The 24,777-nt window shown below is 43.7% G+C and overlaps 1 protein-coding gene across 1 annotated transcript in view; it reads left to right on the top strand.

Annotated features, from left to right (window-relative positions):
- LOC146854147 (uncharacterized) overlaps positions 1-24,777 on the top strand; it is a 144,135-nt gene that overhangs the window by 81,875 nt on the left and 37,483 nt on the right. Inside the window, exons 7-11 of the mRNA XM_085651924.1 lie at positions 2,776-3,260; positions 5,047-5,161; positions 7,571-7,755; positions 12,029-12,204; positions 13,409-13,667. Of these exons, the coding sequence (XP_085508050.1) occupies positions 2,776-3,260; positions 5,047-5,161; positions 7,571-7,755; positions 12,029-12,204; positions 13,409-13,667 (1,220 nt within the window). The remainder of the gene's footprint in view (positions 1-2,775; positions 3,261-5,046; positions 5,162-7,570; positions 7,756-12,028; positions 12,205-13,408; positions 13,668-24,777) is intronic.

The following is a 24,777-nucleotide window of genomic DNA, read 5'->3' as shown; positions in this document are numbered from 1 at the left end:
CTATGAAATGATTTGATTTACTACTTAACAATATAAATATACTTATTAGATATACTTACCAATGCAGTTGGGTTAGCCCTAAATTATTTGATAGTTTGTGTCCCTTTCTATTTGGTGATTTTAAGGTTTGATAACACTTACCATCCAATCTTGCTGTGGTTTGCATGCAAATGCTTCAGCCTTTGATAATATATTATGGCCAAGTGGGTGCATCAATTCGGATGCATGGAAGCCTTTGCTTCTTACCTTGCAAAAATGAGAAGATCCATTGCCTTATCCAGATTGGCTTTCCACTCCATTCAATATCTCTGTTACCTCTCTCTGGACACATTCTCCCTTGTAACATTGTGATCCACCACCCTATGAATTATGAAATTTGCCATAAGGTCCTTGCCTAACCTCTCTCAGCAAAGTATTGGCTTCATGGCTCAGACACATCATCTCCCTTGTAGCAGGATTACCAAGTCTACCATTGATACAACCAATAGTTACTCTGGCCATCTAGACCCTTGGTCTGACCCTTCAATTCCTAGGACATCCAGCCTATTCCCAAACCTACTACAATCTACCATCTTTGAACACAACAACTGAATTTTATTAACTTTTCAATTAATTAAAATCATTACAGTAAAAAGGAACAAAGTGTAGAAGAATAGAAATATAAAAAGAAGGATGAGTGATTATATTAGGTAAAAGTGTCTCACTTCCCCCCCCCCCGGCACCCTCTCGATCAGTCAGCACCTGAGTTTGTAATAATAATCATGTCCCCTTGCAAAAATGTGTGCAGCCCTCAATATTGTATAAAAGTCATTCTACTAAAAGCACATCATTAGAAACTTTTAAAAGCGCAATCTTGATAGAGCTAATAGAAAGGGGGGCAAGTTCCTCGGTGCTTATCGGGGACCAGTCTGCTTGCTTCCGCTGGGTTTGACGTACCCGATGCCAGGATTTGATTGCGTTCAATTGCGGCCTTTAAAGCCACCCTAATCTGATGCGTGAATTTCCCCAGTCTTACTAAAGTCATAGTTTTTGTTTTGGAAAAGCACAAGGCCAACGCTTCGCTGCAAGTCTTTATTCCGTTGACAATACAAATCGGGCGCAGGAGCCGGCGACGTTCGTTGTGAAGGTTGGGGCAGCAGCATAGGAGGTGTAACCATCTTTGAACACAGATTACCTGATGCTTGTCTCTCTGGATTCGATTCTTCCCTCAGCACATACAGACTGTTTAATTCCATTAGGCTTTACAAAAGTTACTTAAAAACAGACTGGAAAAGTGTGGGACAGTGCAAGAGTAGACAGACTTCTTTTTCAAAGATCACTCTATGCAAGTCATGATGAGCGGGCTGTGCTCTAAAGAACTGCCCGTGACTCTAAGTGCCTAAGAGTAGCTAGCTATAGCGCCACTTGGCAGAACTAAGCTGGTGACACTTACTGGTTGTGAGATTTTGAACTTATGTTCTGCACCCTATCTGTTGGTTGCTGTGTGACACCTTCTCTGTTACTTGTTGAAAACTTCAATAAAAATAATTTAAAAACAAATAATAATAACTTACATCCTTCACCCAAAGTCATCTCAGTGGTGCAATTAAGAGCACAATCTTAAAAGTCAAGATACTATACTTAGACAGCTTCTCATACTTACAAGGCTTCCCTTTCCATGAAATAAGTGAAGGCTTCCCATTCCATGAACTAAGTGAAATCCCTGCGAATCATGTTTGAAACTTAATTCTCCTTCCTGCCCCATATCAGCAAGTCTTTCGCTTAGACTCATGCCAACATTCAGACCATCTCTGGTTTTCTACCTTCTCCTCTCCTACATTCTCTCTCCACCTTTGTTTTAATTCTGCATTTCTATTTTTACATTTTCAGTCTTATCTTTCATGTTTTTCCTTCGTACCCTTCCTTCTTTCACTTGAAGTTATACAAACAGCAGTGTGGGCAATAGGGTCTGCAACAGTGTATTTAATTCTCATATATGTATAGTAGAGATGCTCAACTTCCCGTGACCCCACCGCTAAGAAGTCACAAATATAAGAGAAAAGACTTTCTCTCAAAGTAATTAGGTTCTGAAAAGGAGCATACAATTGAATGTAATACCTTCATTAATTATGCACAAGCATGTAATTAAACATCTTTTTCTGAGATTTCTTATTATAATAAGAAATCTCAAGACTCCTTGCACTCCATTTTTGCATGTATTTTGTGGATCCCATAACATTTTGTATAATTTGGGAAAAAAGGATGTTTAATTACATGCTTGTGCATAATTAATGAAGGTATTACGTTCATTTGTATGCCTCTTCCTTCTTTCACCCCTCCTTTACTGCTTCTCATTTCTTTGTTGCATATTTAAACTATTCCTCCTTTTCAGCGTCGTATTTCTTATTTCCACTCTTGTGGTTTTTTTGTATTGTCTTTTTTTAATCTCTCTCTCACATTCCCTATCTCTCCCTCTCCCTTGTCAGCTCTGCCTTTCTCCTTCTATCTTCTATCTGTTTTCCTTTTCTCTATTTTTTTTCTCTCACCTCTTTATTTCTCTATTAATTTCTTGCTCTGTCTATGCTGTTATCCCTCTCTTTTTCTCTCTATCTCTTGCCACTTTCGCTACTGTTGATACCTTCTCCTCTCTGTTCAATTATTTTACAGCAGGCAGGAGGTGTGATCCAGTCAATTATAGTCACACTCCCCTTCATGGTTACATCTACATGCAATATGAGTGATCTTACATCTTACTCTACATTTGTAAATCAGCTGTCTTGTTTCATTTGTCCATAGATGCACAAAGCAGTGGGGTGCTGGTTACCTTCTGGAATGGTCATACCAGACAGGTACCCCCTGGTGTGGCAGCTAGAATTCCGATACCTCTGAGTGACCGCATAATCTTGGAGCTCCAGATGCCCCCTTCAGCTCGGCAGAAGTTGGTGGAGTGCAGTCCAGGCTACCCCTGTTCTGTGCCTCCAGGATACCGGTCTTCAGGGGGGTGCGGTCAGGCCGTCTGTGCACATGATGCCCCCTGGACACAACCCTGTGGCACCCTGAGCCCCACACAGAGCTGCCAGGTCAGTTCAACAGTGTGGCCTGGATGGAGCAAAGAACTAAACCCTATCGCTAGTCCAAGCCCCAAAGCGGACAAGACAAACAGGAAGAATGCTGAAGGTGTAAACATGAAGAAGGAATATTTGCCAGAAAGCAGCATCAGAAAAGAGAAGAAAAAGAAGAAAAAACAGAGGGTGGAATACTCCAGAGAGCGACTGCCTGAGGTAAGGATGCAAGTGTGGAGGAGATTATTGTGTTTTATGAGCTTCTCTCTCCTCTTACCCTACAGCTAGTGTTTGGAAGATATCTGAAAGAACAGGTAGCATTTGCTAGTATTTAACTCCACATTGGAATGGGATTGTGGCTGGATCTGGAACTCTATTACTAAGCGCACTTCTGCACTCAATAGCAGCTGTTTCTGTCGTTGATTCCAACAACTGCTAATTTAGGTACTTTGTTTTATTTATGGACTTTGATTTTATTTATAACTTTTATATTATTTGTACATAGCCTGACTCCTTGATCTCGAAAAACACTGGATAAATAACAGATGTAAGTAGCAGTCACAAATCTCAGTAATTAGAAAATGTGTAAGCAACAGTGGTAAATATTGTAGTAGTTAGGACAGTTGTTGGAGAAGTATTTCATTCAGACTGATGTCTAAGAGGAGAAATGGGTGAGGGTGAATTAAGAATGGACATGAGCGCTGAAAATAAATTCTTGTACATTTGTTCAGAATTGGAGGAAGCTTTATTGAAGTCTTGGTTAACAAATGAGGGTCAAGCTCCAGTAAAGAATTATGGTGCAGCAATGTGGAAATAGACCACCTTTGATTCCAGATGTAGCACCTTTTTGCTTTTAAGCTTCTTAGGATCACTGGATATGTTTAATGAAGAGTGTAGGTACACTGTTGGTTGGAGTCTAAGGACCTTGAATGCTACATGGGCATTTGTGAACATGATTCTGCCCGCCAGCGGTAGTAAGTGGAGGTCTCTTAAGACTGGGGTTTGAGGTCACATTTCCTGGCTCTGTGGATGAGTGGGGTACAGCTTTCAGTGGAGCCAAAGAGTGTTTGGATTATCCAGCTGGCAAGACACTACCATAGTTGAGTCAGAAACCATAATAGCTTTGATTATCAATTGGAAATGAGGTGGTTTTAGTAGGGGTTTAAGTCGAGAGGGAGAATGGTGCAGTTCTGGCAGACGTCACAGTGTGAGCAATGTGAGAGCTCATGGATGAGTGGGGATCAACATAGACGTTATGTTGATCTTCCTCAGCCCTGTCTTCACACAGCACAGCCCCGGCTAATGATCTCATGCCCAATCTATCAGATCTCCAGATACCCTGCTTGTCGGCACACCTACTGTTTCAGTTATGGCTTCTACACAGTTCTGAAAGCCTACCACCAGCATAACCTCCATCATACCTGATCCCAGACCCCGAGAGCCCAACCACCTTCCTTGTGACATAGAGGTCTGTCCTTTAACCAATCCTGGCTCCTCCTGGCTAGTAGCACCCCTTGTTTTTCCTACACTTATGCCCTTCAAGAGTATCCCTGTGGAATTTGAGCACCCTCACCTTCCTAGTTCTGAGTCACAGTCAGACTTTATAGTGCTCTTTGCAAACTACTCTGCTTTTCAGTGCTTAGTCCATGAAGAAGCAAAAGAGTGTCCTATATTTAGTAAAAGTGCATTGTGCATGGTGAGCCAGATAAATGAGACATGATTCCAACCCTAGTGAACCATGGTAAGAAAGGAATGGTGTGTTATGAAGGTAGTATAGCCCAGCCAAGTCAGCAGTACAGGATGTGCTGTTTGGTGAATTATCAACTGCTTGATGTCTTGGTGGCATTCAGTAATATCTGCAGAGCACCCTCTGCTGTGGGGTTCATAATAACGTGGTATAGTGTGGTGGCAGTGATCTGTGAAGTAACATGCACAGACTAGAATGTCAACTCTTGTCTATGACTTGTGTATGGGTGTCTATTTCTCATAGTCCTTCTGATTGCAGAACCATTTGAAGATGTCACAGGATTCAAGAGAGATTAAATCTATCCTGACCAGCAATGCTGTCAACTCGCTAGAGGGCATACCGCAAAGACAAAAGGGCAAAAGCCATGCCCATGGTAGTATGATTCTATAAGTTTATACATTTTTTATTTCATATTGTCCGACTTTCTTGTGAATTATCTGTTGAACTTCAGAAATTGTCAATCTTTCATCTCACACCTCTCCTCCTCTGCTGTACATCTAAGCCCGGCCATTGTCCCCCCACCAGCCACTTACTCCTGCCCTTTCACCCTTGTATCTTTCCTCCATCTGTACTCTCCCCTATGAGTTGTACGTAGCATCTTCAAGTGTACAGTGATCCTTTGCTTTGGTGCTAGGTTAAACATACATACATACATACATACATACATACATACACACATACATACATACACACACACACACATACATACATACACACATGCATACATACATACATACCCCAGGACACCCCAATGCAGTTTATAGGTATACAAGACATTGCAAAATTTAAGTAACAATATGTTTGCATATTAATAATGTAAATGAGGAAAACATATTTTCTGGCTTCTGTAAAGTAAGACTAAAAATCTTGTTCATTTCCATGGACTACCCCATCTACTGCCTGGTGATCCTTTAACTCTTCAGGTCTGTTTTTCTCCAAAAGTTTACAAAAGAGCACAACAGTATTTTTTTATCTGAAGGAGTGTGCAGTAGGTAGCCATCGAGAGAGGGGTGGCTTCATCAGCCAAACATCAGCATAATTGTCTTAATTCGTGGTACTGGTCTGCTTTCCGGGCCAGGACACTTCAAAAAAAGAACATACATAAAACCAGGAAAGAGTTATGCTTGTGTGCCACAGACACTTCACAGACCATCACTGACTGTAGGAGGAGTCATTCTTTAACACGCAAGCACATTTTGTAACCCACCAATCAAACTGTACATCAGGCCCATAGTTTAAGGAACATTTTACACCTTGAGTGACACAGTTCCTTCATCAAGGAGGCCATCTTACCAACATATGCCACGGTCTACTTATTCTTGACACTAAGCATATTTGTCCTCCCCTCCCCCCCCTTATTGACAAAAGGCCTGTCTCCATACTTTTCAGGTTATGAAGATCTTTCTCTCCGGTATCTCTATAGAAATTATTCATTGTAGTATATCCAGCACCACTCTATCCCAGTCTCTCTCAGAAGGCAAACATTCCCAAAATATGAAATCCATTCACAGTTCCATCATCATTTGTGTATCAAAAGCCTCCCTGTATTGACGGTATGACTGCATCAGTGACCGCTTGATTCACGATGAACCACTTTCTCGCTTGGACCTTCAGTTGATCAACAGTGCCAGGAATTATTATTGACCAGCCTGGTTTGTTTCCATACTTTTCTTAGTTGTACTTGGTGACTATTATAAAAGTTATATTTTACGTTAGTCCTGACAACGGCCAGTAACTGTGACCTAAAATGAAACATTGGCAACCACTTTACACTTGGATGGCCCAGATTATTAATAGTGAAGACAAGACTTTGTTTTGTACAAATTTAGCGATTTTAGTGCAGTCGGTGCCATTACCCTGCGTACCCTGTCTTACCTTTTTGCCCATAAGCAGTCCATATAAATCAAGCTCATAGAAAATTAAATGTTGACGTTTCTACCTATATATGTACAATTTATTGGAGCCAGGTCTCATCAGGACAACAGGAGAATACACCATTGAAATCACTAAAAGGAGGGTGGAGGTACTAGTGGGGCGTTCGTGTGGATAGGCAAACATGAATGAAACCATCCACTGTTACTGTTATCTGGGTCAATGGGCCTCGAAGATACACTGCAATGAATGATGCAATGGAGAGCTGGAATGAATGAGCACATTGTGGACATGTGGAACCATATACTAGGGACTAAAACTTACATTAAATATACCAATTAGGAATATGTCAATTCTACTATGTTTAAAGAAAGAGCACAAGCACTTTACCACTGGTTCGCCGAAGTAACGTGTCCTATGGCCAACAAAAAGGATTTAGTAAAAGAAGGCAAAAATCTGAGAGAATGTCATGCAAAAGATGGTCATTTCCAACAAGTGGTAACATATATCTGGTGTCTGCTGATATACCCCCTAGACTGGATCCATGCTATTGTAGGGTGTGAGGTTTATAATATTGGTCCCCATGCCTGGAATTCTTTCTGTGTTGAGTTGCTGACTTGGTAATCTCATATTTCCCCGGGTGGCCTCCTTGCTGTTGTCATTTGTAAAGTAGGTCATGCAAACTTCCTTGGATGTGATTTCTCCAGTAGTTATACAGGTAGTTATAACACAGTTGTTGATGGAATCAAGAAATGGTTGTCAGGTTAATTTTGTGCATGCTTTGGGCAGTGTCTATTACGTTTTTAGATGCTGAGATCAACATTTCTTAATGTCTGTCTTGAATCCATAATGTTACCAAGGACATTTACATTTAATAGCCCATCTCTCTCCTGCCTTTGTGGATTTATAGGTTCCCCGAGTCAACAATCAGCTGATGTTCCTGAGGACTATTTGCTGCTGTCAGACTCTGAGCTCTCTGAAGTATCAAATCTTCAAGCTGTGCTAAAGCAAATTGATCTCTCACTAAAGAAGGATCGATTATTGATGGAGTCAGCACTGCCCGAACGTCGACCTCGCAGTGCTCCAAACTCTCAGGTGAGAAGGATCTCCTATCCCAAATGCAACAAAAGCAACCCTAAGGAAAGCAACCCATCACTGAAAACCAAGTAACTTTCTCCATTATCCATGTAAGGCGTATAATAATTGCCATGCCTAGGAGGACATCAAATGGCATGAGAAGATGAAGTGTGCATCCTAAAGATCATAGGTAGAGGTGCCTTGATGGTAACATATCGAATTATAGTTTATGTACTGGGCATCTGAAGGGAAAATACATTATTGTGGTAGACTGGAGTTTGAAGCCTGTTCCACCAAGAACAGGAAGAAATACCCATCAAGTAAACTTCATTCAAAGTATGCAGAGAAAGGACTATGAATAAGAATATGTAGAGGGTCTTCACTGATACATACAAGGATGAATCTAAAAGGTATACATAGAGCTCCCTCCACTAATCTCATGGGGGTAACACCAAGAAAAGATAAAAGGGTAGGATGCAGCAGAAGCACATCTAAAGAGAGAACTGTCTCCTTTTTTCCCACACCTTGGAGTCTGACTTCTTACAACAACTTCAGGAATGCTAGCAGTCCACATTGTCCCACTGTAGGCTACATGCAACCTTCATTTCGTATCTCATATTCGTAGAGAGAATGACGATTCTCCAATTATTATGCAGAGAGAATCTTGATTTAATTAAAGACAACAGAGGCTACTATTATGCAATAACTTCTATTTGCTGCCCAAACATGCAGCCCTTTAAAGAATGCTGAACACATCACAAATAATAGAATGTTCATCCAGACACTATAAATATCATGTGCACCCTCTCATCCTCCTCTTTTAGTTGCGAAATCCCAAGAGGTAGATCGCTTCTTCTTTGGTGACCTCCATATAGTTTTATGCATTCGAATCTAGAAAAATAAGAAGAATTCTCACAGTAAGGAAGTTCTGGTCGGAAGAAAGAAGGCAGAGACAAAGGATATAATACCAACATAAACTTTATGCATAAAGAATATAAACAATTCTTACTCACCAGGAAACTCTATCTTCTTGTGTGAGGAGGATGGGATAATGTTAGCCTTCGTTGTCTTTAATGAAATCAAGATTCTCGCTGCATTTTAGTTGGAGAATCGTCATTTCATTACAAGACCGAAAGCATGTTTAAAGCCAAATAAGGCTTGGTTGCTAACATGCTCTACTGGCCTTAAATACAATTTGGCAACGGTGTTTGCATTAGACCAGTCAGCTGAATTAAGGATCTCGGGCAGGGATCCCCCTTCCCAAAAAACCTTACTAGCCATAGCTCCTCTTCAAGAGTGAGCCCCAAATCTAGAGAGATCTATACCTGCTTCCTTCATAATTGTGGGACTCCAACTCACTAAGGTAGTAGTAGAAACTGGCTTATGAGGTTTTACATATGATAAGTGTAGTTGATTAACACCATCAGCTCTAAAATTCGCTATTTTATTCTCATATTCTTTCATACATCTCACCACACACAATTTCTCACATTCGTGGAAGAAAGGTTAAAAAACTGATTCTGACATAGTCTTTGTTCTCTTCCAAATGTCAAAGTGTACACCTTCCGCTGTATAGAACCTACTTGATATTTCTAAAGCATTTATGTCGGAAACTCTTCTAAAGAAGATTAAGCATAATAAGGTAGCAAGTTTCATAGAAATTTGTTTCAGTGAGAGAAGGGTATTGTCTTGCCAATTACAAAAAAGTTCAAAAATCAGAATAACATCCCATAAGGATTCGTAACGTGTTTTTGGGGGTCTTTTTAATCTAATCCCTTTCATTACTCTTTTAACTAAGGCATTACTACAGATAGCTATGTTGTTAATTAGGGCATTTATTGTTCTGTAGGATAAGCCTGAATCGAAAAGATGTGCTAAATAATTGGCTATTTGCTGTACAGGGGCCTCCACTGGATCCAAATTGCTTTCCAAGCGTCAACTACACCATCTCCTCAAAACACCCATGTATCTTTACCTCATTCCTGGTGCCCAAGATTCCTCCAGTAAGCTTTTAGCTTCTCATGAAAGGCAAGGATATCTCTCTGATCCCCTGAAATCCTCCAGATAAAAAGGTTAATTTTCCCTTCTAGCATTAAAGGATGTTCTTCTCCGTCTAGGCTCAGAAGAAGATCCGAGGATGCCGGGATAAGGCTTGGGATGTCTATTGAAAGTTCCATCACTCCGAAAAACCACACCTGAGATTTCCAAAAGGGGGTTATTATAATGAAGCTGCTGGATTCTAGCCTCACCTTCCTGAGTACTCTCTGAATCATGGAAAAGGGGGGAAATGCTTAAGCCCTGTTCTTCCCCCAGTCTTGTAGGATTGCATCTACTGCCGAAGCGCTTAGGTCTAGTCTCCACCTGAAATATGTCTGAACCTGAGATGTTAATCTGCTAGCAAAAAGATCTACTTGGATTGGGCCCCAGAGACTTACTATCAGAGAAAAAACCTCTGGATGTAATTTCCCATCGCTGGAATCTTGGAGAAACCTTGAATTCCAGTCTGCACTTACATTCGTTATCCCTGGAGTAAATTCCGCTCTGAGTGTAATTTTCTGTTGCCAGCAGAAATACCAAATTTGAGATGCTATAGCTGATAAAGTCTTGGATTTGGACCCCAAACCGATTTATGTAGGATACTGCTGAAAAGCTGTCCAGGCGAATCAGGGTGTTCGAGTTATTTAGTTGTTCCTTGAAACTCATTAGGGCATTTAGACCCGCTAACATTTCCATGCAATTTTTGTGGAGTGATTGTTCTTTTTATGACCACTTTCCTCCTGTTTCTAGATTGTCTAACCGGGCTCCCAGCCATGGTTGCTTGCATCCGACTCTAGGATAAAGTCCGGGACGTGCCCAAAGATGGCTTTACCGTTCCATGCTTCGAGATTCCTCAGCCACCAAAGGAGGACTTCCTGGGCATCTTTGGATAGGGGTATTGTGTCCCCATACCAAAGACCTTTTCTTAAACCCCAGGCTTTCAATCTCTGAAGCGCTCTGTAGTGTTGTTTTGCTCCTATTGAGATAGTTTTAACTCACTGTTTTCCTTTGCACTCTGCCCCTCAGCCCACCCCGGAGGTATTAGGACATAGACATGCCACATAAAACACTCCAGCACCTTTCCTTCTGGAAAGTTGTAGCGCACACTGGGTACCTTGTGGTCCCAGTGTGTGGAGGGACCCAATGATGAAGCAAGTCACCCCTGGGTGAGTGAGGATTCTCGTCCAAAACACCTGGAGTGCCTCACCATTCACCTGCTTCACGTTTTCTGTTTTTTGTTGCTTTCGCTACCCTATTCACTGTGTGAGCCTACTAACTCATTTTCCCTGCCATGTCCCTCATCCCGGACACTTGTAGGGAAAATTTAAAGTCCCTAAAACGAAGGTATGAAACTTAGTTTGCAGCATTTTGCTTTTTAATATTCTGTAAACAAACTACTGTTTTGGGAATTTATTTTCTCAGTGCAATCAAGCAAAGTCGATAAGCCTTGTATTTTCATACTGTTGAAACGTGCAACATTTGTCTGTTTTTGTTGCAAGCATGTGCCACAACAATAAAAAAAAGTTAAAGAAAACATGTTGCTAGTTAAATGTGGTACCCATATGCTAGCAATAAAAATGTTAAGCGTAAAAAACATTCACTAATGGGGCTGTTTTAATAGGGGCGTTGTGTTTTTTTTTAAAAAAGTCAATTCTTCCAGTTGTGCTATGCAGTTTACTGTTTTTTGTGAAGGCAACAAGGAGACTCGTCATCTAGCCGAACATTCAAATTGCGGGCAGCTACAATGGTGTAATGTCACTTCAACACTTTATAAAAGCAAATTTAATAAGGGGACTGGAAATAAATCACCATCTAGCTGAGCACCTGAAGTGCAGGCAAAATAAAAAAGCTCATTTTTAAAATAATATATATATATATTTTTAAAGCACACTTTGAAAGAGTTTTGTCACTTTAAAGAAACAAACTATGTGGATGTGAACAATATAGAGACGCTTTGCGCAGTCGCTCAAAGAGGAGGAGCCGTTGGGTGAAGTGGGTTGACTTATTGGTCCAAGCTGTATGTAGTGGGCATAAGCAAAATTAGAATGACAGTTCAGCAGCCCAGTGGATGAAGCCTGCTGACCAAATGCCCCTTTATGTATAATATGTACATTTTTTGGAACACAATAGGCTGAGGAGCCAACTTAAGCTGGCTCAAAGGCCAGACCTGAAAGGTTTGCCCGTTCTTCCATTGAGGCGTATGCCAGAGCTACTTAGAGTTTTTCACTCACTCTGTACCAACACTTTTCAACAGAGAATTATTTGGAACTCAAGAAAGCCGGATGAGCAGAAAAGAAGAATCATGGCAGCAAAGGCAGAGGAATGGAAGAGGCAAGAGGAGGAGAGGCGGCTGCAGAAGGAGCAGGAGCTGGAGACCAGAGAGCAGCTGCTGCGACAGTGGGAGCTGGAGATCAGGGAGCAGCTTCAGGGGTAAGGAGGCGTCTCTTGGGGCATAGGGTGACAGGGAGATGTTCACCGGGTTGGGAATTCACTCTGATACACGTGTGCCTGTACAGTTTCTTCCTTAGTGATTCTTCTACAATCCTTAGATGACTGCTATGCATTTCCTGATGGAAGTCTAGGTAATTCCTGGGTTGGTAATAGGGAAAAGTCTATGGATCCTGATAGGACAATCATATAGGACTTTTGGAAGGGTTTTGATAGGAACAAGCTGCTCATGCTGGTCAAAGATGGCAATAGGATGATACAATGGCCCAATGAAAGGATAGCCGCTCTCATGTTGGAAACCAATACTTAAAGGTAAAGTTGCTAATTCAGAAAACGTTTAAAGAAAGAAAAACGTGATTTATGCTTCCGTAATTATGAAATGTATAAATATAGTAAAATGTAAGTTTTTTTCTAACTTGTGTTTGCGCAAATGCACAAAACTCTGATCCCTCACACCTAGGACCCATCCATATTCACAAATGGATGCAAAGCAATGGCCCACACTCACACCCTCATTTAGTTTGCATCTACTGAGTGTGGTGCAAATCAACTGTGCAAGTACGCCACGGTCACTCCGACTCCTCTAAAGTGATGTTGTCAGTTACAAGAAATGATGATGATTTACAAAAGGGCCACATCCATAAAACTCCTTTTTTCATAAGGATTGGATGAATCATGGGACTGGAGCTGCGAATCCCTAAGCCCGATGCTTTCCATAGAGCAGGTAATGTTGTTTGGGTAATTGACAGAAAAGGGAGGTATGGTTGCACCTGGTTGCACCTGCTGAGCTGGTCTTACCGTGAAGCATCATTGTGCGTCGTCTCATTTACCAATGACCAGCCACTTCTAACATGTAGTGTTATTCTGCTTGTTTCCTTGTCAAACTCATGTACACCTTCCTTGGTTATTGTACAATCCCATCTGGAACAAGTAGCTTGACTACCACATGGATATAATAGCAGTCTCTACTGTGAGAGAGTTGTCCCCTTACGCAACCTCAACTTTGTTTATTATTGTATATGACAGAAGTCTCCACTGACAAAGTGTCCTGCATTAAGTTCAGCTACTGTGGACATTTCTTTTTCACAAAGATTTGCTTTCAGTGTTAGAAGGGTCTAAAAAAGGAATATAGAAGTAAATTGTTTATTGTCAAGTTTTGGAAAATCTTCTTTGGGTTTTTAATCAGGCAGAAATCACCACAGAGATCCCAAGAATTTGAAAAACAGGATCATGAAAGGACGTTCCAGCCCATGAAGTTAGATGGTGCACTGAAAGTGTTCCGGAGCATGCAGAAGAAGGATGTTGATGAACAGGAGGATGACGAAGGGGGGACAGGAAACCCTGGACACAAGGTGCAACACCTGAAGACCCTGCAAAACTCAAGAGATGAATTAGATGCTCAGTACAGCCAGAGAACCAATGTGTCAGCGGAGCGGACCAAGAAGGTAAGAGCAGACCTCCTACCCTGCCTGGAAAGAAGTAAGTATTACGTATGATTGAAAACTGCAAACGAAAGGGAAACTCTCTCTCTAAATTTCACACTAGAAACATTTATCCAGAAACACATTGGTGTTAGCCAGCAGAGTGTATTATCTCCCAACTGGACACAGGCATTCCTAAGTGGCACAACAGAGCACCTACACAGGAAGAGAAATCTCTCTTACTTGTCATGTGGCTGGGGACTTGCCAGTTCCAGACTCTCGACCCAGGGGTTTTGTCTTTTTTAAAACTAGTAATTAGTGTGTATGTGAATAGATCGATTTCAAGGGACCCAAGACTTATAAATTGCACTTTTGGTCTGCTAATATGGAAATAAGGAGTCATGCTGTGAAACATATAATTTGACTGAACAGTGCTAATAGATTGTTCTCGTGGTCAGTGCTGTATTAATATTCTCAGACACTCAATATTTCAATGTCTGTATTTGGGGAAACTCTACATTATGGCACTAATAACAAGTTTCCTTAAGCAGTATCTCAAGGGCGATACTCCTCCGGGTTACTATGAGTAGTCTTATTTTTCTGAACCTAAATTACTAGGTCTTGAAACAGAGATCCCAGTTTTACTGGTGTATATCTTCATCCAGGTAACCACACCATCCAGGCCCTTGTCCGCCCCTTCACCACCTCATGGAAGAAGCCAAAGCTCACCCCATGAATGTCACAGCCTCCCCGCTCTATAGACATCTCCCCTCCCTCAGGCCAACCTCACCCGAAACTCACTAGCTCCCCTACTGCTTAATACCACCCGTCCAAAGCAGGTGGTGGATATAAGGACCAAATGAAGCAGACAAGTAAGCTTGACACCACCTCAGGCAAAGCTGCAAATCCTGCCCCAGATAGGCCATAGGAGCGGCATTAATCAATCAGGGCATGTAAAGCGCAGCTACCCACCTGTTAGGGTCTCAAGGTAATGGTGGGTGACGGGGAGCTTCTGATCTGTCTGAACACTGGGGTTCAGTCGAAGAGCCAGGTATTGAGATCCTTCCTGAATTGAGTCAGCGACGGGGATTGTCTGACGTGGAGAGGCAAGGTGTTCCACGTCTTAGCAGCGAGGTAGAATAAGCATCTTCCTCCGGTTCTAGTCTTGTGGGCCAGTTGAGCAGAATGAATGTGTCTGGTGGGTACATGGAAGGAGAAACAGTGGTTAAGTTATGCTGGTCCTGTGTCGTGGACGGCTTTGTAGGCGGGCGTGAGGAGCTTGAAAGTGATTATTTTGTTGATTGAGAAGCAGTGCAGTTCTAGGAGGTGTTCGGTGAAATGGCTGCGGGCGGGGATGTCTAGGACCAGTCTGACTGCAGCTTTTTGAACATTCTGTAGTTTCCTGAGGAGTTTCTGGGTGACGCCGGCATAGAGTGCATTGCCATATTCGAGTCTGTTGCGGATGAGTCCATGGGTGACAGTTTTTCTGCATTTGGTGGGGCTCCATCTGAATATCTTTCGAAGCAGACGAGCGTGTGAAAGCATGATGGGGAGACAACATTGTTCTGGCAGTTCATTGTGAGCGAGGAATCCAGTATGATGCTGAGGTTTTGTGTGTAGACTGTGGGGGTGGGCGGGGTTCCCAATGCAGAGGGTTTCACCAGGATTCATCCCAAGCTGGTGCGGTGGGTCCCAGGATGAGGATTTAGGTCTTGTCTAATTTGAGTTTGAGGCAATTGTTTTTCATCCAGGCGGCAACGGCCTTCATCCCTCTGTGGAAGTTGTTTGACGGTTGTGGGTTGGTTGGTGTGGGAGAGGATCAGTTGGGTGTTGTCACAATAGGAGACGATGTAGAGTCTGTAGTTTCTGATGATAGCAGCGAGCGGGGGCCATATAGACATTGAAGAGGGTGGGGCTAAGTGAGGAGCCCTGGAGAACTCCGCAACTGATCTCAATGGGTTTGGAGAGGAACAGGAGTAGTCTGACTCGCTGTGTTCGACAAGTGAGGAAGGAGTGGATCCTGTCCACGGCCTTGTCGCAGATGCCGGCATTGTGGAGTCTCATGATTAGGGTGCAGTGAGAGACAGTTTAGTAGGCGTCCGAGAGGTCCAGAAGGATGAGTGTTGCAGTTTCACCCCAGTCGAGGAGGGAACGTATTTTGTCAGTGGTGGCGAGAAGTGCGGTCTCTGTGCTATGGTTGCTTCTGAAGTGGATTGGGAGATATCCAGGACGTGGTTTGCTTCTATGTACTCGGAGAGTTGGGCAATGATGGTCTTCTCAATGACCTTGGCTCGGAAGAGGAGCAGGGAGATGGGTCTGAAGGTCTTGAAGTTTGTTGGGTCGGCAGATGGTTTCTTTAGCAGAGGGTTGATCTCAGCGTGTTTCCAGTCTCTTGGAAAGGTGGGGATCTCGATGGAGCAGTTGATGGTGCGGCGAAGCACAAGGGCGATGGCGGTGGCTGCTCCATGGAAGATGTGGTGCAGAGTGTCATCTGTGGTGAGTGGGGTACTTTTGATCAGGATCTGTTGGGATGCGGTGTGGTAGGGTGCAGTGGTGTCGGGCTTGGTGGGAGGGTCTTGGGTGTCGAAGCTGTCGTAGATCAGCCTGATCTTGCGGTGTAAGAAAGCACCAAGTTTGTCGCAGAGGTCTTGTGAGGATGGGGCGTCCATGGTCTCGCTGTTGGGCCTGGCAAGCTCCTTAACAATGGCGAAGAGTTTTTTACTGTTGCATGCGTTGGCATTTGTTCTCTCCTAGAGGGCCTTTTTCTTTGTGGTTTTAAGGAGGAGGTGGTGTGCTGTGATTGTGGCTTTGAAGGTTGTGTGGGTTTCCAGGATTTTGTTGTTCCTCCATTTCTTCGCTAGTCATCTGCAGGTGCGTCTGGACTCATGGAGGGTGGGAGTAAACCAGCTGGCTTTCTTGGAGTGTTTCTTGCTGTGAACCTTCTTGAGGGGTGCCAGAGTGTCGGAGCAGTTGGAGATCCATCGGTGGAGGTTGCGTGCTGCAGTATTGACGTCGGCGGTGTGGTAGTGCTGAGGGAGGCAGTGGGCTGTCCTTCAGTGACCTTGTTCCAGCTATGGCCGGGGTAGGGGGGTGTTGAGGGTGTTGATGTACTGAGGGTTTGGTGAAGGCAAAAAGCATGCAGAGATGGTCGGTCCAGAGGAGTTCGGTGGTGTGGCTGTAGGTGACGTTTCCGCTGGTGGAGAAGATGGGCTCAAGCGTGTATCCTGCTGCGTGGGTTGGAACAGTGACTAGATGCTGGAGTCCTACATTTGAAGAAGTTCTCCAGAAGGGATGCAGTGTTCTGGTCGCTGGGTGTGTCCAGGTGAAAGTTGAAGTCACCAAGTAGGATGTAATCGGTGGATGCGAGAGCCTGGGGGACGATGATGTTGATGACTGCTTCTGTGGAGGGCGGGCGGGCGGGGGCCAGGTGGTCTGTAGACGAGTGTGCCGTGGAGGGTGGTGTTGGAGTTGGTCTGGATCTGGAAGTGGAGGTGTTCCATTGTTGTTCTTGGGTCATCTGAGAGTGGTCAGGCGAAGGATGTTTTTGTGGACGATGGCGAAGCAGTAAAGGCAGAAGAAAGCAGAGGGAAAGGCAGAACAAAGAGACAGAGGGCAGTCCAGCAGCAGAGCATAGATTCTCCACCAGTAGACCACCAGGGCTGAGGCACAGGTGAGTGTCTGCGGGTGGAGGAGGGCCTCGAACCACTGACCGGAGGGTCAGTAGATCAGCAGCAGGGAGCTTGGGGGCAGCAGCTACCAGGCGGAGTTGTGCAAGCAAGGGAGCAGTCCACTGAAAAGTCAGTGGATTGCACCTTCACCACGCAGCGGCTGCCATTAAGTAGTGTGCGGGGGGGCTGGACAGCTGGAAGGTGTAAAACACGTGGAGCGGGAAAGTGCAACTGGAGGGGTGTGGGCTGCAGGGGATCGCAGCGGCAGGGGCAAGTGCAGCAAAGTGCACAAGAGGAAATAAAGGAAAAAATGCAATAAGGGTGAATGGGACAGAAAGAAAAGGCAGAAAAAGCAGAAAAACAAATAGATACAGATGGTAGTCAAGCTGCAGAGCAGAGACGCTCTACCGCTAGACCACCAGGGATGAGGCGCAGGCAGGTGCCTGCGGGTATGGAAGGGCCTCGAACCACTGACCCGAGGGTCAGTAGATCAGCAGCAGGGAGTTTGGGGGCAGCAGCTATCAGGCAGAGCTGCACAAGGAAGGGAGCAGTCCACTGAAAGGTCAGTGGACACCTGCACACGTGTCTGCTCTCTTCGGGCCCCCGAGGGAATCATAAGTGCATAACACCAAGCAGAGACATGTACCCATCCCGAGTTCTACTTAGAAGGAGCCAGACTCGACAGCCGGACAGTGATCAGCCGAAATATCATGAAGTCAAAACAGTCCCCCCAACTGGAGCAGAGCACCCCACAGGACCAATCACCCAGCCTAAGCAGCCACACAAGAATACAGTGACTGACACAAGACAACTCAGGCAGGAACCAGTTCCCTGATCTCTGAAATGCACAAAAGATCCCTACATGGAAGCCACAATGGACCTACAGAAAAGATGCCACCCCCACATCGGTACTATGCACTCAACACAGTCAAAGCAGACCGAGCAACAGTACATGCTGTAGGGCCAAGAGTTGTAACCAGAGACACACCACCATAACCTGAAACCAAGAGAATGACAGCCAACAATGGAAGGCCTCCTGACCAGTTCCACCTACAGAAGCTAAATTCTGAATAAGTGGGAAAAGCAGGAAAGTAACCCAAAGAATTTGATATCCACCGGCAACCCAGGGACCAACCACATGACTATGAAACAAGAACAAATATGGAACAACCTCCCATTCGATATGGGAGCCTCCTCCTCTCTTCTTTGAATTCCCCAAGAAGCTGAAGACCTGGCTTTTCAATTAACCAACCTGTCATAGGAAAGCCTAGGCACACACCTGTTCAGTGCCCAGGATATACCATGAGTAATAGTGAGTTTTACAAATAGACATAACATAACCAACACCACAAGTCAAAAATCTAAAACCATGAAATGGGAGGGAGGCCCCTAGACGTCACATGGGTGTACTGCATCACCCAACAGAGACCAGGCTGCAGGAAATGCAGAGACCATTGGGAAATGTCTATTGATGCTACTAAAAACTCATTGTATTAACAACAGAAGGCACAAGTCTGAAACTATCCAAATAAATCACCAGCAGGTCATACAAGGCATCAGAAAAGACTGCTGAGATTGATAAGTCAACTTGCAGGGATCTCCCATTAGTCTGCATGAACATAGGCAATATTGGGCCAGACCTAGATCAGAGAACCCTAGCCTACTCGACTGGAACATGCCAATGTGGTTAACATGAACCAGTACAGGAGACAGTACAGTACCATAAACCACTGTAAAGGTGCAAGAGCCACAGACCTGCCTGATCCAGAAAAAGCACAGTGACTCCATGATCTCCTAAGGAAGACATGAAGAAGCCAGAGATGTCCAAAGAAACACAGCCATCATGAAAACCATTTAAATTGACCCTTTCAGACAGTTATACCAACAACTAATGAGTAACCCGACCATGAAGAATACACAGGAACCAATTGGCAGTAGAGCACCAGGACATCCAAAGGTAGACTTGGGCAACCCCAAACCAAAGTGTACACCAGAGTTGCACACATCACGGCGAAGTCAGGCAAGCATACCTTGAGACCCAAAGGGCTGATACAAGAGAATGTGAAGGCCATTCTACTACATGGCTGGACAGTTAGACATGGGAGGCAAACAGATCCTAACATTGAACCAACAAAGAGACCCCTAACAAAGCACAGGAATAAAGTGCTAGCAGGACACAAACCACAACCCACTGACCCAAAGCCAGAAACGCAACCCAGATGCCCGATGTAGCTCTCTGAAATAGGAGGGAACAATTTCATGACTCAGGGTCAGAACAGAACACTGCATTCAAGTGGTGCCAGATGTGGCCAGGGTAGGCCCAGAACATGCTGGGCACAGAAAAACTTAAAAACAGTCAGGCATTCAGGCCCAGCCTTAAGTGGTCCCAAACTTGCAACCTACAGCCTGCAAGCTACACCTAACAGTTCAGAAGGTACAGAGAAGAGTATAACACAGAAAAATAAGTGGTAGCACTCACCTATAAAAACATCTCACCACTGTTGAGAGTCGCAGATACTCTCCCAAACAAACAAGAGAAGGGCAAGCACTCATCGTCAAAAAGGACCTACCTATGAAAGCACTGGTGCCGAGCCCTGAGAAGACACAACCGGATCACAGAGGGGAACCCACACAAGGCACTGATTCAGATGCAGTCAGCTTCTAAAGGAGCTCCAAAGGCACCAGGAATAATACAACACTGATCCACACCATCAATGCCCTTAGAGTCCATGAGCACCATAGAAAATAACCAAGGCCCACAAATGCAAGGCCACCTAACTGAAGTCCTGAAAAATGTGCTGAGAATAAGACTGGTGCCAAAACAAGAAGGCCACTGGTTAGTGGCACGCAACTAGGATAACAGAGTAGGCCCACCCTCAGAAACAACAAAGGCATCCAACAGGTTGAGCACCAAAGTAGGGGGGAAGCAATACTTGTCAAATGTGTACAAGATACAGCCCACATCGAGTAAACCTGCGCAAGATAAACACACACCAGGAGCAATGAAATAGTCATAAAATTAGTATGAAGCCGAACAGGTGTATCAAATAGAAAATCTCTGCGTCAAACAATATTACATTGCAAGTGCCATGATTATCTGGGCTTGACCTACAGGCCATATGAGCAATTTGAGTATCTAATTAGCCGGCCTAACACATGCATGGGAAAGCCCAGAAACCTTTATCCCATCTGACGACGCACCTTCAATGCCCAAAAGAAGACATAGTCTTATACAGCCCCATGAGCCAGGATGCGCGGCTGCAATAGTGTAAACAGTGCTACATGCCACAATGTGGGAGAATCATGAAAAACAGTATACACCAATCCTGTCAAGCCAGGTAATGTCACAAAATAAGAGCACATAACATGTGATACCAAGATAGGTGTCAGGGAAAATCGGGGGTCATTATAGTGTCCACCTAAACTTTGACCCTAGGAAGGACCAAAGGTCATGCATGCAGAGCTGAACATGAACAGAAGGACCTCAGCACCCACAATTCATTCAACCACCAAATACACCAGTCTAGATTTTAATTTCTCTGCCCCTGCTTCTCTCTTCTAACTATATGCTACCCATCTCTTTCTCAAAGCCTCAATTTACTCTCCCTGTCATCTCTCCACCCCTTCCTCTCTTTCATGTCTATATCATGTCTTCACTTCTCTCTCATCTAAGTTATCAGTTCCTTCTGACATCATATCTTCTGCCCCTTTTCAATCTCCTCCCTATTCCCTTTTGCTTGTTTTCTTATTTCTCTTTCAGCCTTCCTTCCTGTGCCCATCTCTCGCCTTTTCCTCTCACTACTTCCTATGACATTGTCCTATTTCCTCCCTTTCCTCTCTGTCCCCCATTTCTCCTTTATGCTCTCCACCTCCATAATTCATCTCATTCTATTTTTCTCCATGCCCTTTCCAGGTATGCCCTCTCACTCAACATATCATATTGTCCCTTTCCCTTTATCTTTTTCCTCCACATATTTCCTTTTTTTCCAACCCTCCTCTTTTTTGGCATCATTTTTCTTCTTCAAACCTTTTCTAATTTCTTCTACCATGCCTCTACTTTCTTTCGACAAATGTTATCATTACTAACATGTTTCCCTATTTTTTGTCTTCCTGGCTCACCCTTTTTTCGTGACACCTCCTGCCCCACAGAATAAACACAGAATGCAAGTTCAGTAAGGTACTGGTGAAGAAACGTCCTGAAAAGTCCTGTTAAATAAGCTGCAGGCGAAGCACATCACCCTTGGCCCCCTCACATCTCCTTGCTGCACCACGGATAGCTAGGCCCCTGGGCTGAGTGCAAGGCACAAGTTGAGATATGTTGGCTCAAGAGAGACATTTTGGAAGAAGCCATGTAAGGCTTTCAAGACTAGTATTGATAGTCTGTAAAGAGTCTCTGCTTAGTTGACATCCATCCAATTTTACGCTAGTTATTCTGCGGTAGCAGTGTCTGGAAAGATTGTGTATGGTCCTTGGGGCAAGGCTTGGTCAGGAGATCTTTGCACATATATTCTGGGCTACCAAAATCTCAAGAATCTGTGGGGCCGAACCTAGTAGATCCATCAGAGAGGGACACCCTAAATCTTGATGAAGGCGTGATCAGTTGAGGGTTTTTGTTGGGACTCTTCACACCCGATGTTTATGTATTAGGTTTAATGAATGCTCTACCTTGCTTTTAATACACATTTCGCCATTATTAAGAAAATGTGCCTCAAGATACTGAAGGATAGATGCTTAACATGAAAGGAGATGTTTAGTCTTCTGAAGATCCTGCCCACAATTTGCTAGAATTTCGTAACAAATATACACGTGTCGTGAAGTGGCTGATTTCTCCTACAGGATTGGGTTGTAAAGCAGAATAAACATCATTTTCACAAACTCTGACTCAGTGTAATATTCCAAAATCCTAATGTTTTCAGTGTCTGCAAATTTTAAAATGTAGAATGCTGATATCATGAACTGAACCAGAAAAGAGCATGGCTTATGAAAAGTAATGAAAACTACAGACATTTTTGTGGCTTTGCCAAAAATCACACAAATTGTACATGGATTTGTGAGAGATTTTCCATCACCTACAGAAGAGAATCTTATACAAAACCAGTTTGCCTAATATTATCAAACTATTGAGAAAGATGAATGGAAAATATCACTTTAGTAGTATAGAAATGTCAATTTATATTAACTTACTATATTGGAATTGGACTGTTGAGCAGTTCAGGCACTATGGGCCCAATATATTAGGAGACAGGTCACATAAAGTGGTCTCAAACGATTGATACATACCACTGTGATTCGCAAGTCGAGGAGTCGCCCCTTTCATGTCCCTCAGAATGGTTTGCAAAACCCATTTTGCAAGTCGGAAAAGGCTTTTCTGACTCACAAAATGGGTTTAGATAATATTTTTTAAAATTTGTAGATGCAAACTTATGATTTTACAAATAGCCAGGTTTCAAATTGCAAAATGGCTTTTGTACATCTGGCCCTACGGTAGCCCTACACCAGTTGAACATATGCTTGTAACCGCATGTGTTGTCTCTAGATAAGCAAGAAAAATCATTCTGAGATTTAACCTCTTCAGTGCCCATGACGAGATAGTCTCGTCATGGAGCACGGTTGCGCTGTGCCCATGACGAGACTATCTCGTCATGAACCCCACCCACTAGTGCAACGCCCGGCACAGGAGGGGGAAAGGGCGTGGCACTGAAGGGGTTAAAAAGAACCCTCACTCACCAACCTAGTTGGTGACATGCTTCATCATTGGGTTCCCACCAGAGAGGCCGAGTGCCTCCCTGGTGAGCTACAACGCCTGTTTATAGCGGAGCAGGTTTTGAGTGATGCGAGTGTGCCACAGGTGCGTGCAAAGGAGTGATTTAAAAAATGCCTTGGTTTTATCCCAAAAACTTTATTGGCGGAAAAACAGGCATCAATAAAAACAGATTGTGAAGGATAATTAACTGGTTAATTATACCAGAAATATCCTAAGGTGAGAATATATTCTCTGAAAAAGAACAAAATAGGGAGTAGAGAGGTACCACTCAACATGAGTAGTGGAGGTGGATACATCCTCCCAGGCTTAAATCAATAAACATAGTGATCCACCCACAAGTATATGTGTATGTCAGAATCTCCCAGAAAGAAGTATATGTCCCCACAATGGTGGAGAATACACACTAGTTGTTAAAATACCCCTCACACACCAAAAGGGCCCTTGGTGTCATGCTTCATCATAGGGGTCTTCCCGCCCCTCTACGGGACGGGGCGTGCTACGACCTACGTTTGCGTGGGAGCACTGTTGTTATGAGACAACTATGTGTTGTGTAGGGGTGTGAGAGGAAGGGTCTGGGGTGAATGGAAAAGTGAGATAAAAAATACCTGGCTCGTTGGTCTAAAAAATTTAATATACCGTTGAGCTGGTATTAATAAAAAGTGGGGGGAGGAGGTGTATATGCCTCAATGAGCTGTGCCTCCTATGTCTGCCGACATGTTTCGGAGCTCCCCAGGCTTCTTCTTCAGGACCTTAAGGATCCCTTCCTATACTCACTGTGGCGTGTGATAACGTGATAAAATAATTATAAACAAAAGAAAGTGTGTGCAACAAGAAGAAATGCCTTCCTGAGAATATATGATGCCTTAATAGGTCTTTGTAGTCAATATACCTGTAAAAAAACAACAGGGGAGATAAAAACATATTTTCGTTGCTAGATGTTCAATCCATCGTGAGCATTCAGTGACCTGCAAGAAAGTGATATAATAACCTTCCTTTATCACTACATTAACGTTATAACGTGTCCTGGCGTGAAATAAGATAGGTGAAAAGACAATGACATAAAACAAAACGCACACAAAACATAAAGCACACACTCTATGCAAAAAGGAACCCAGTTCCTAGGTTCATAATATACAGAGTCTATGTTGTGGCAATTGTTTGGTAGTAGGACATCAAAAGTCAACCTACTTGATGTTTACAAAGTGAAAAGCGTCATGAGCCTGTTGAACGGGTGGTTGGAGTGCCTGATAGCCTATCTAAAGGATGGAAAAACACGTTTTTGCCAGCTGTGGTTGGACAAAGGTTAAAAGAGTCCACCTGTAGGAAGAGAACTTTCCCTATCGGCTATGCCGTACTTACGACTCCCGGGTACACTGCCCTGCTGAGTATAACCTTCCCGATCAGCTCAGTTGGTTTAACTGAGTGGGTACGAGGTTCCGTTTAAATACAGAGCTCAATTAGAGTTACCGTATCAATGATGGTGGCGCGAAAAGATAAGTGGCTGCACCTGTGTGTGGCGCGTGGTACGATTCCATGCTAGCTCTGCTGTTGGTGACCCGGAACCGGAAGTCTCAGGACGAAGGTCATGGGGGAGAAAAGGTTGCGCAATAGTTAGTCGGGGCATTCACTCGGAAGTGAATATTAGGCGATTGTATTACTGAGTCTGTTTATTATGATGATTATACACAAGGTGGATATGGAA

The sequence above is a fragment of the Triturus cristatus genome, chromosome 4_1 (assembly GCF_964204655.1).
Source record: "Triturus cristatus chromosome 4_1, aTriCri1.1, whole genome shotgun sequence".
Taxonomy (NCBI): Eukaryota; Metazoa; Chordata; class Amphibia; order Caudata; family Salamandridae; genus Triturus; species Triturus cristatus.
This window is presented reverse-complemented; position numbering and strand designations above follow the sequence as displayed.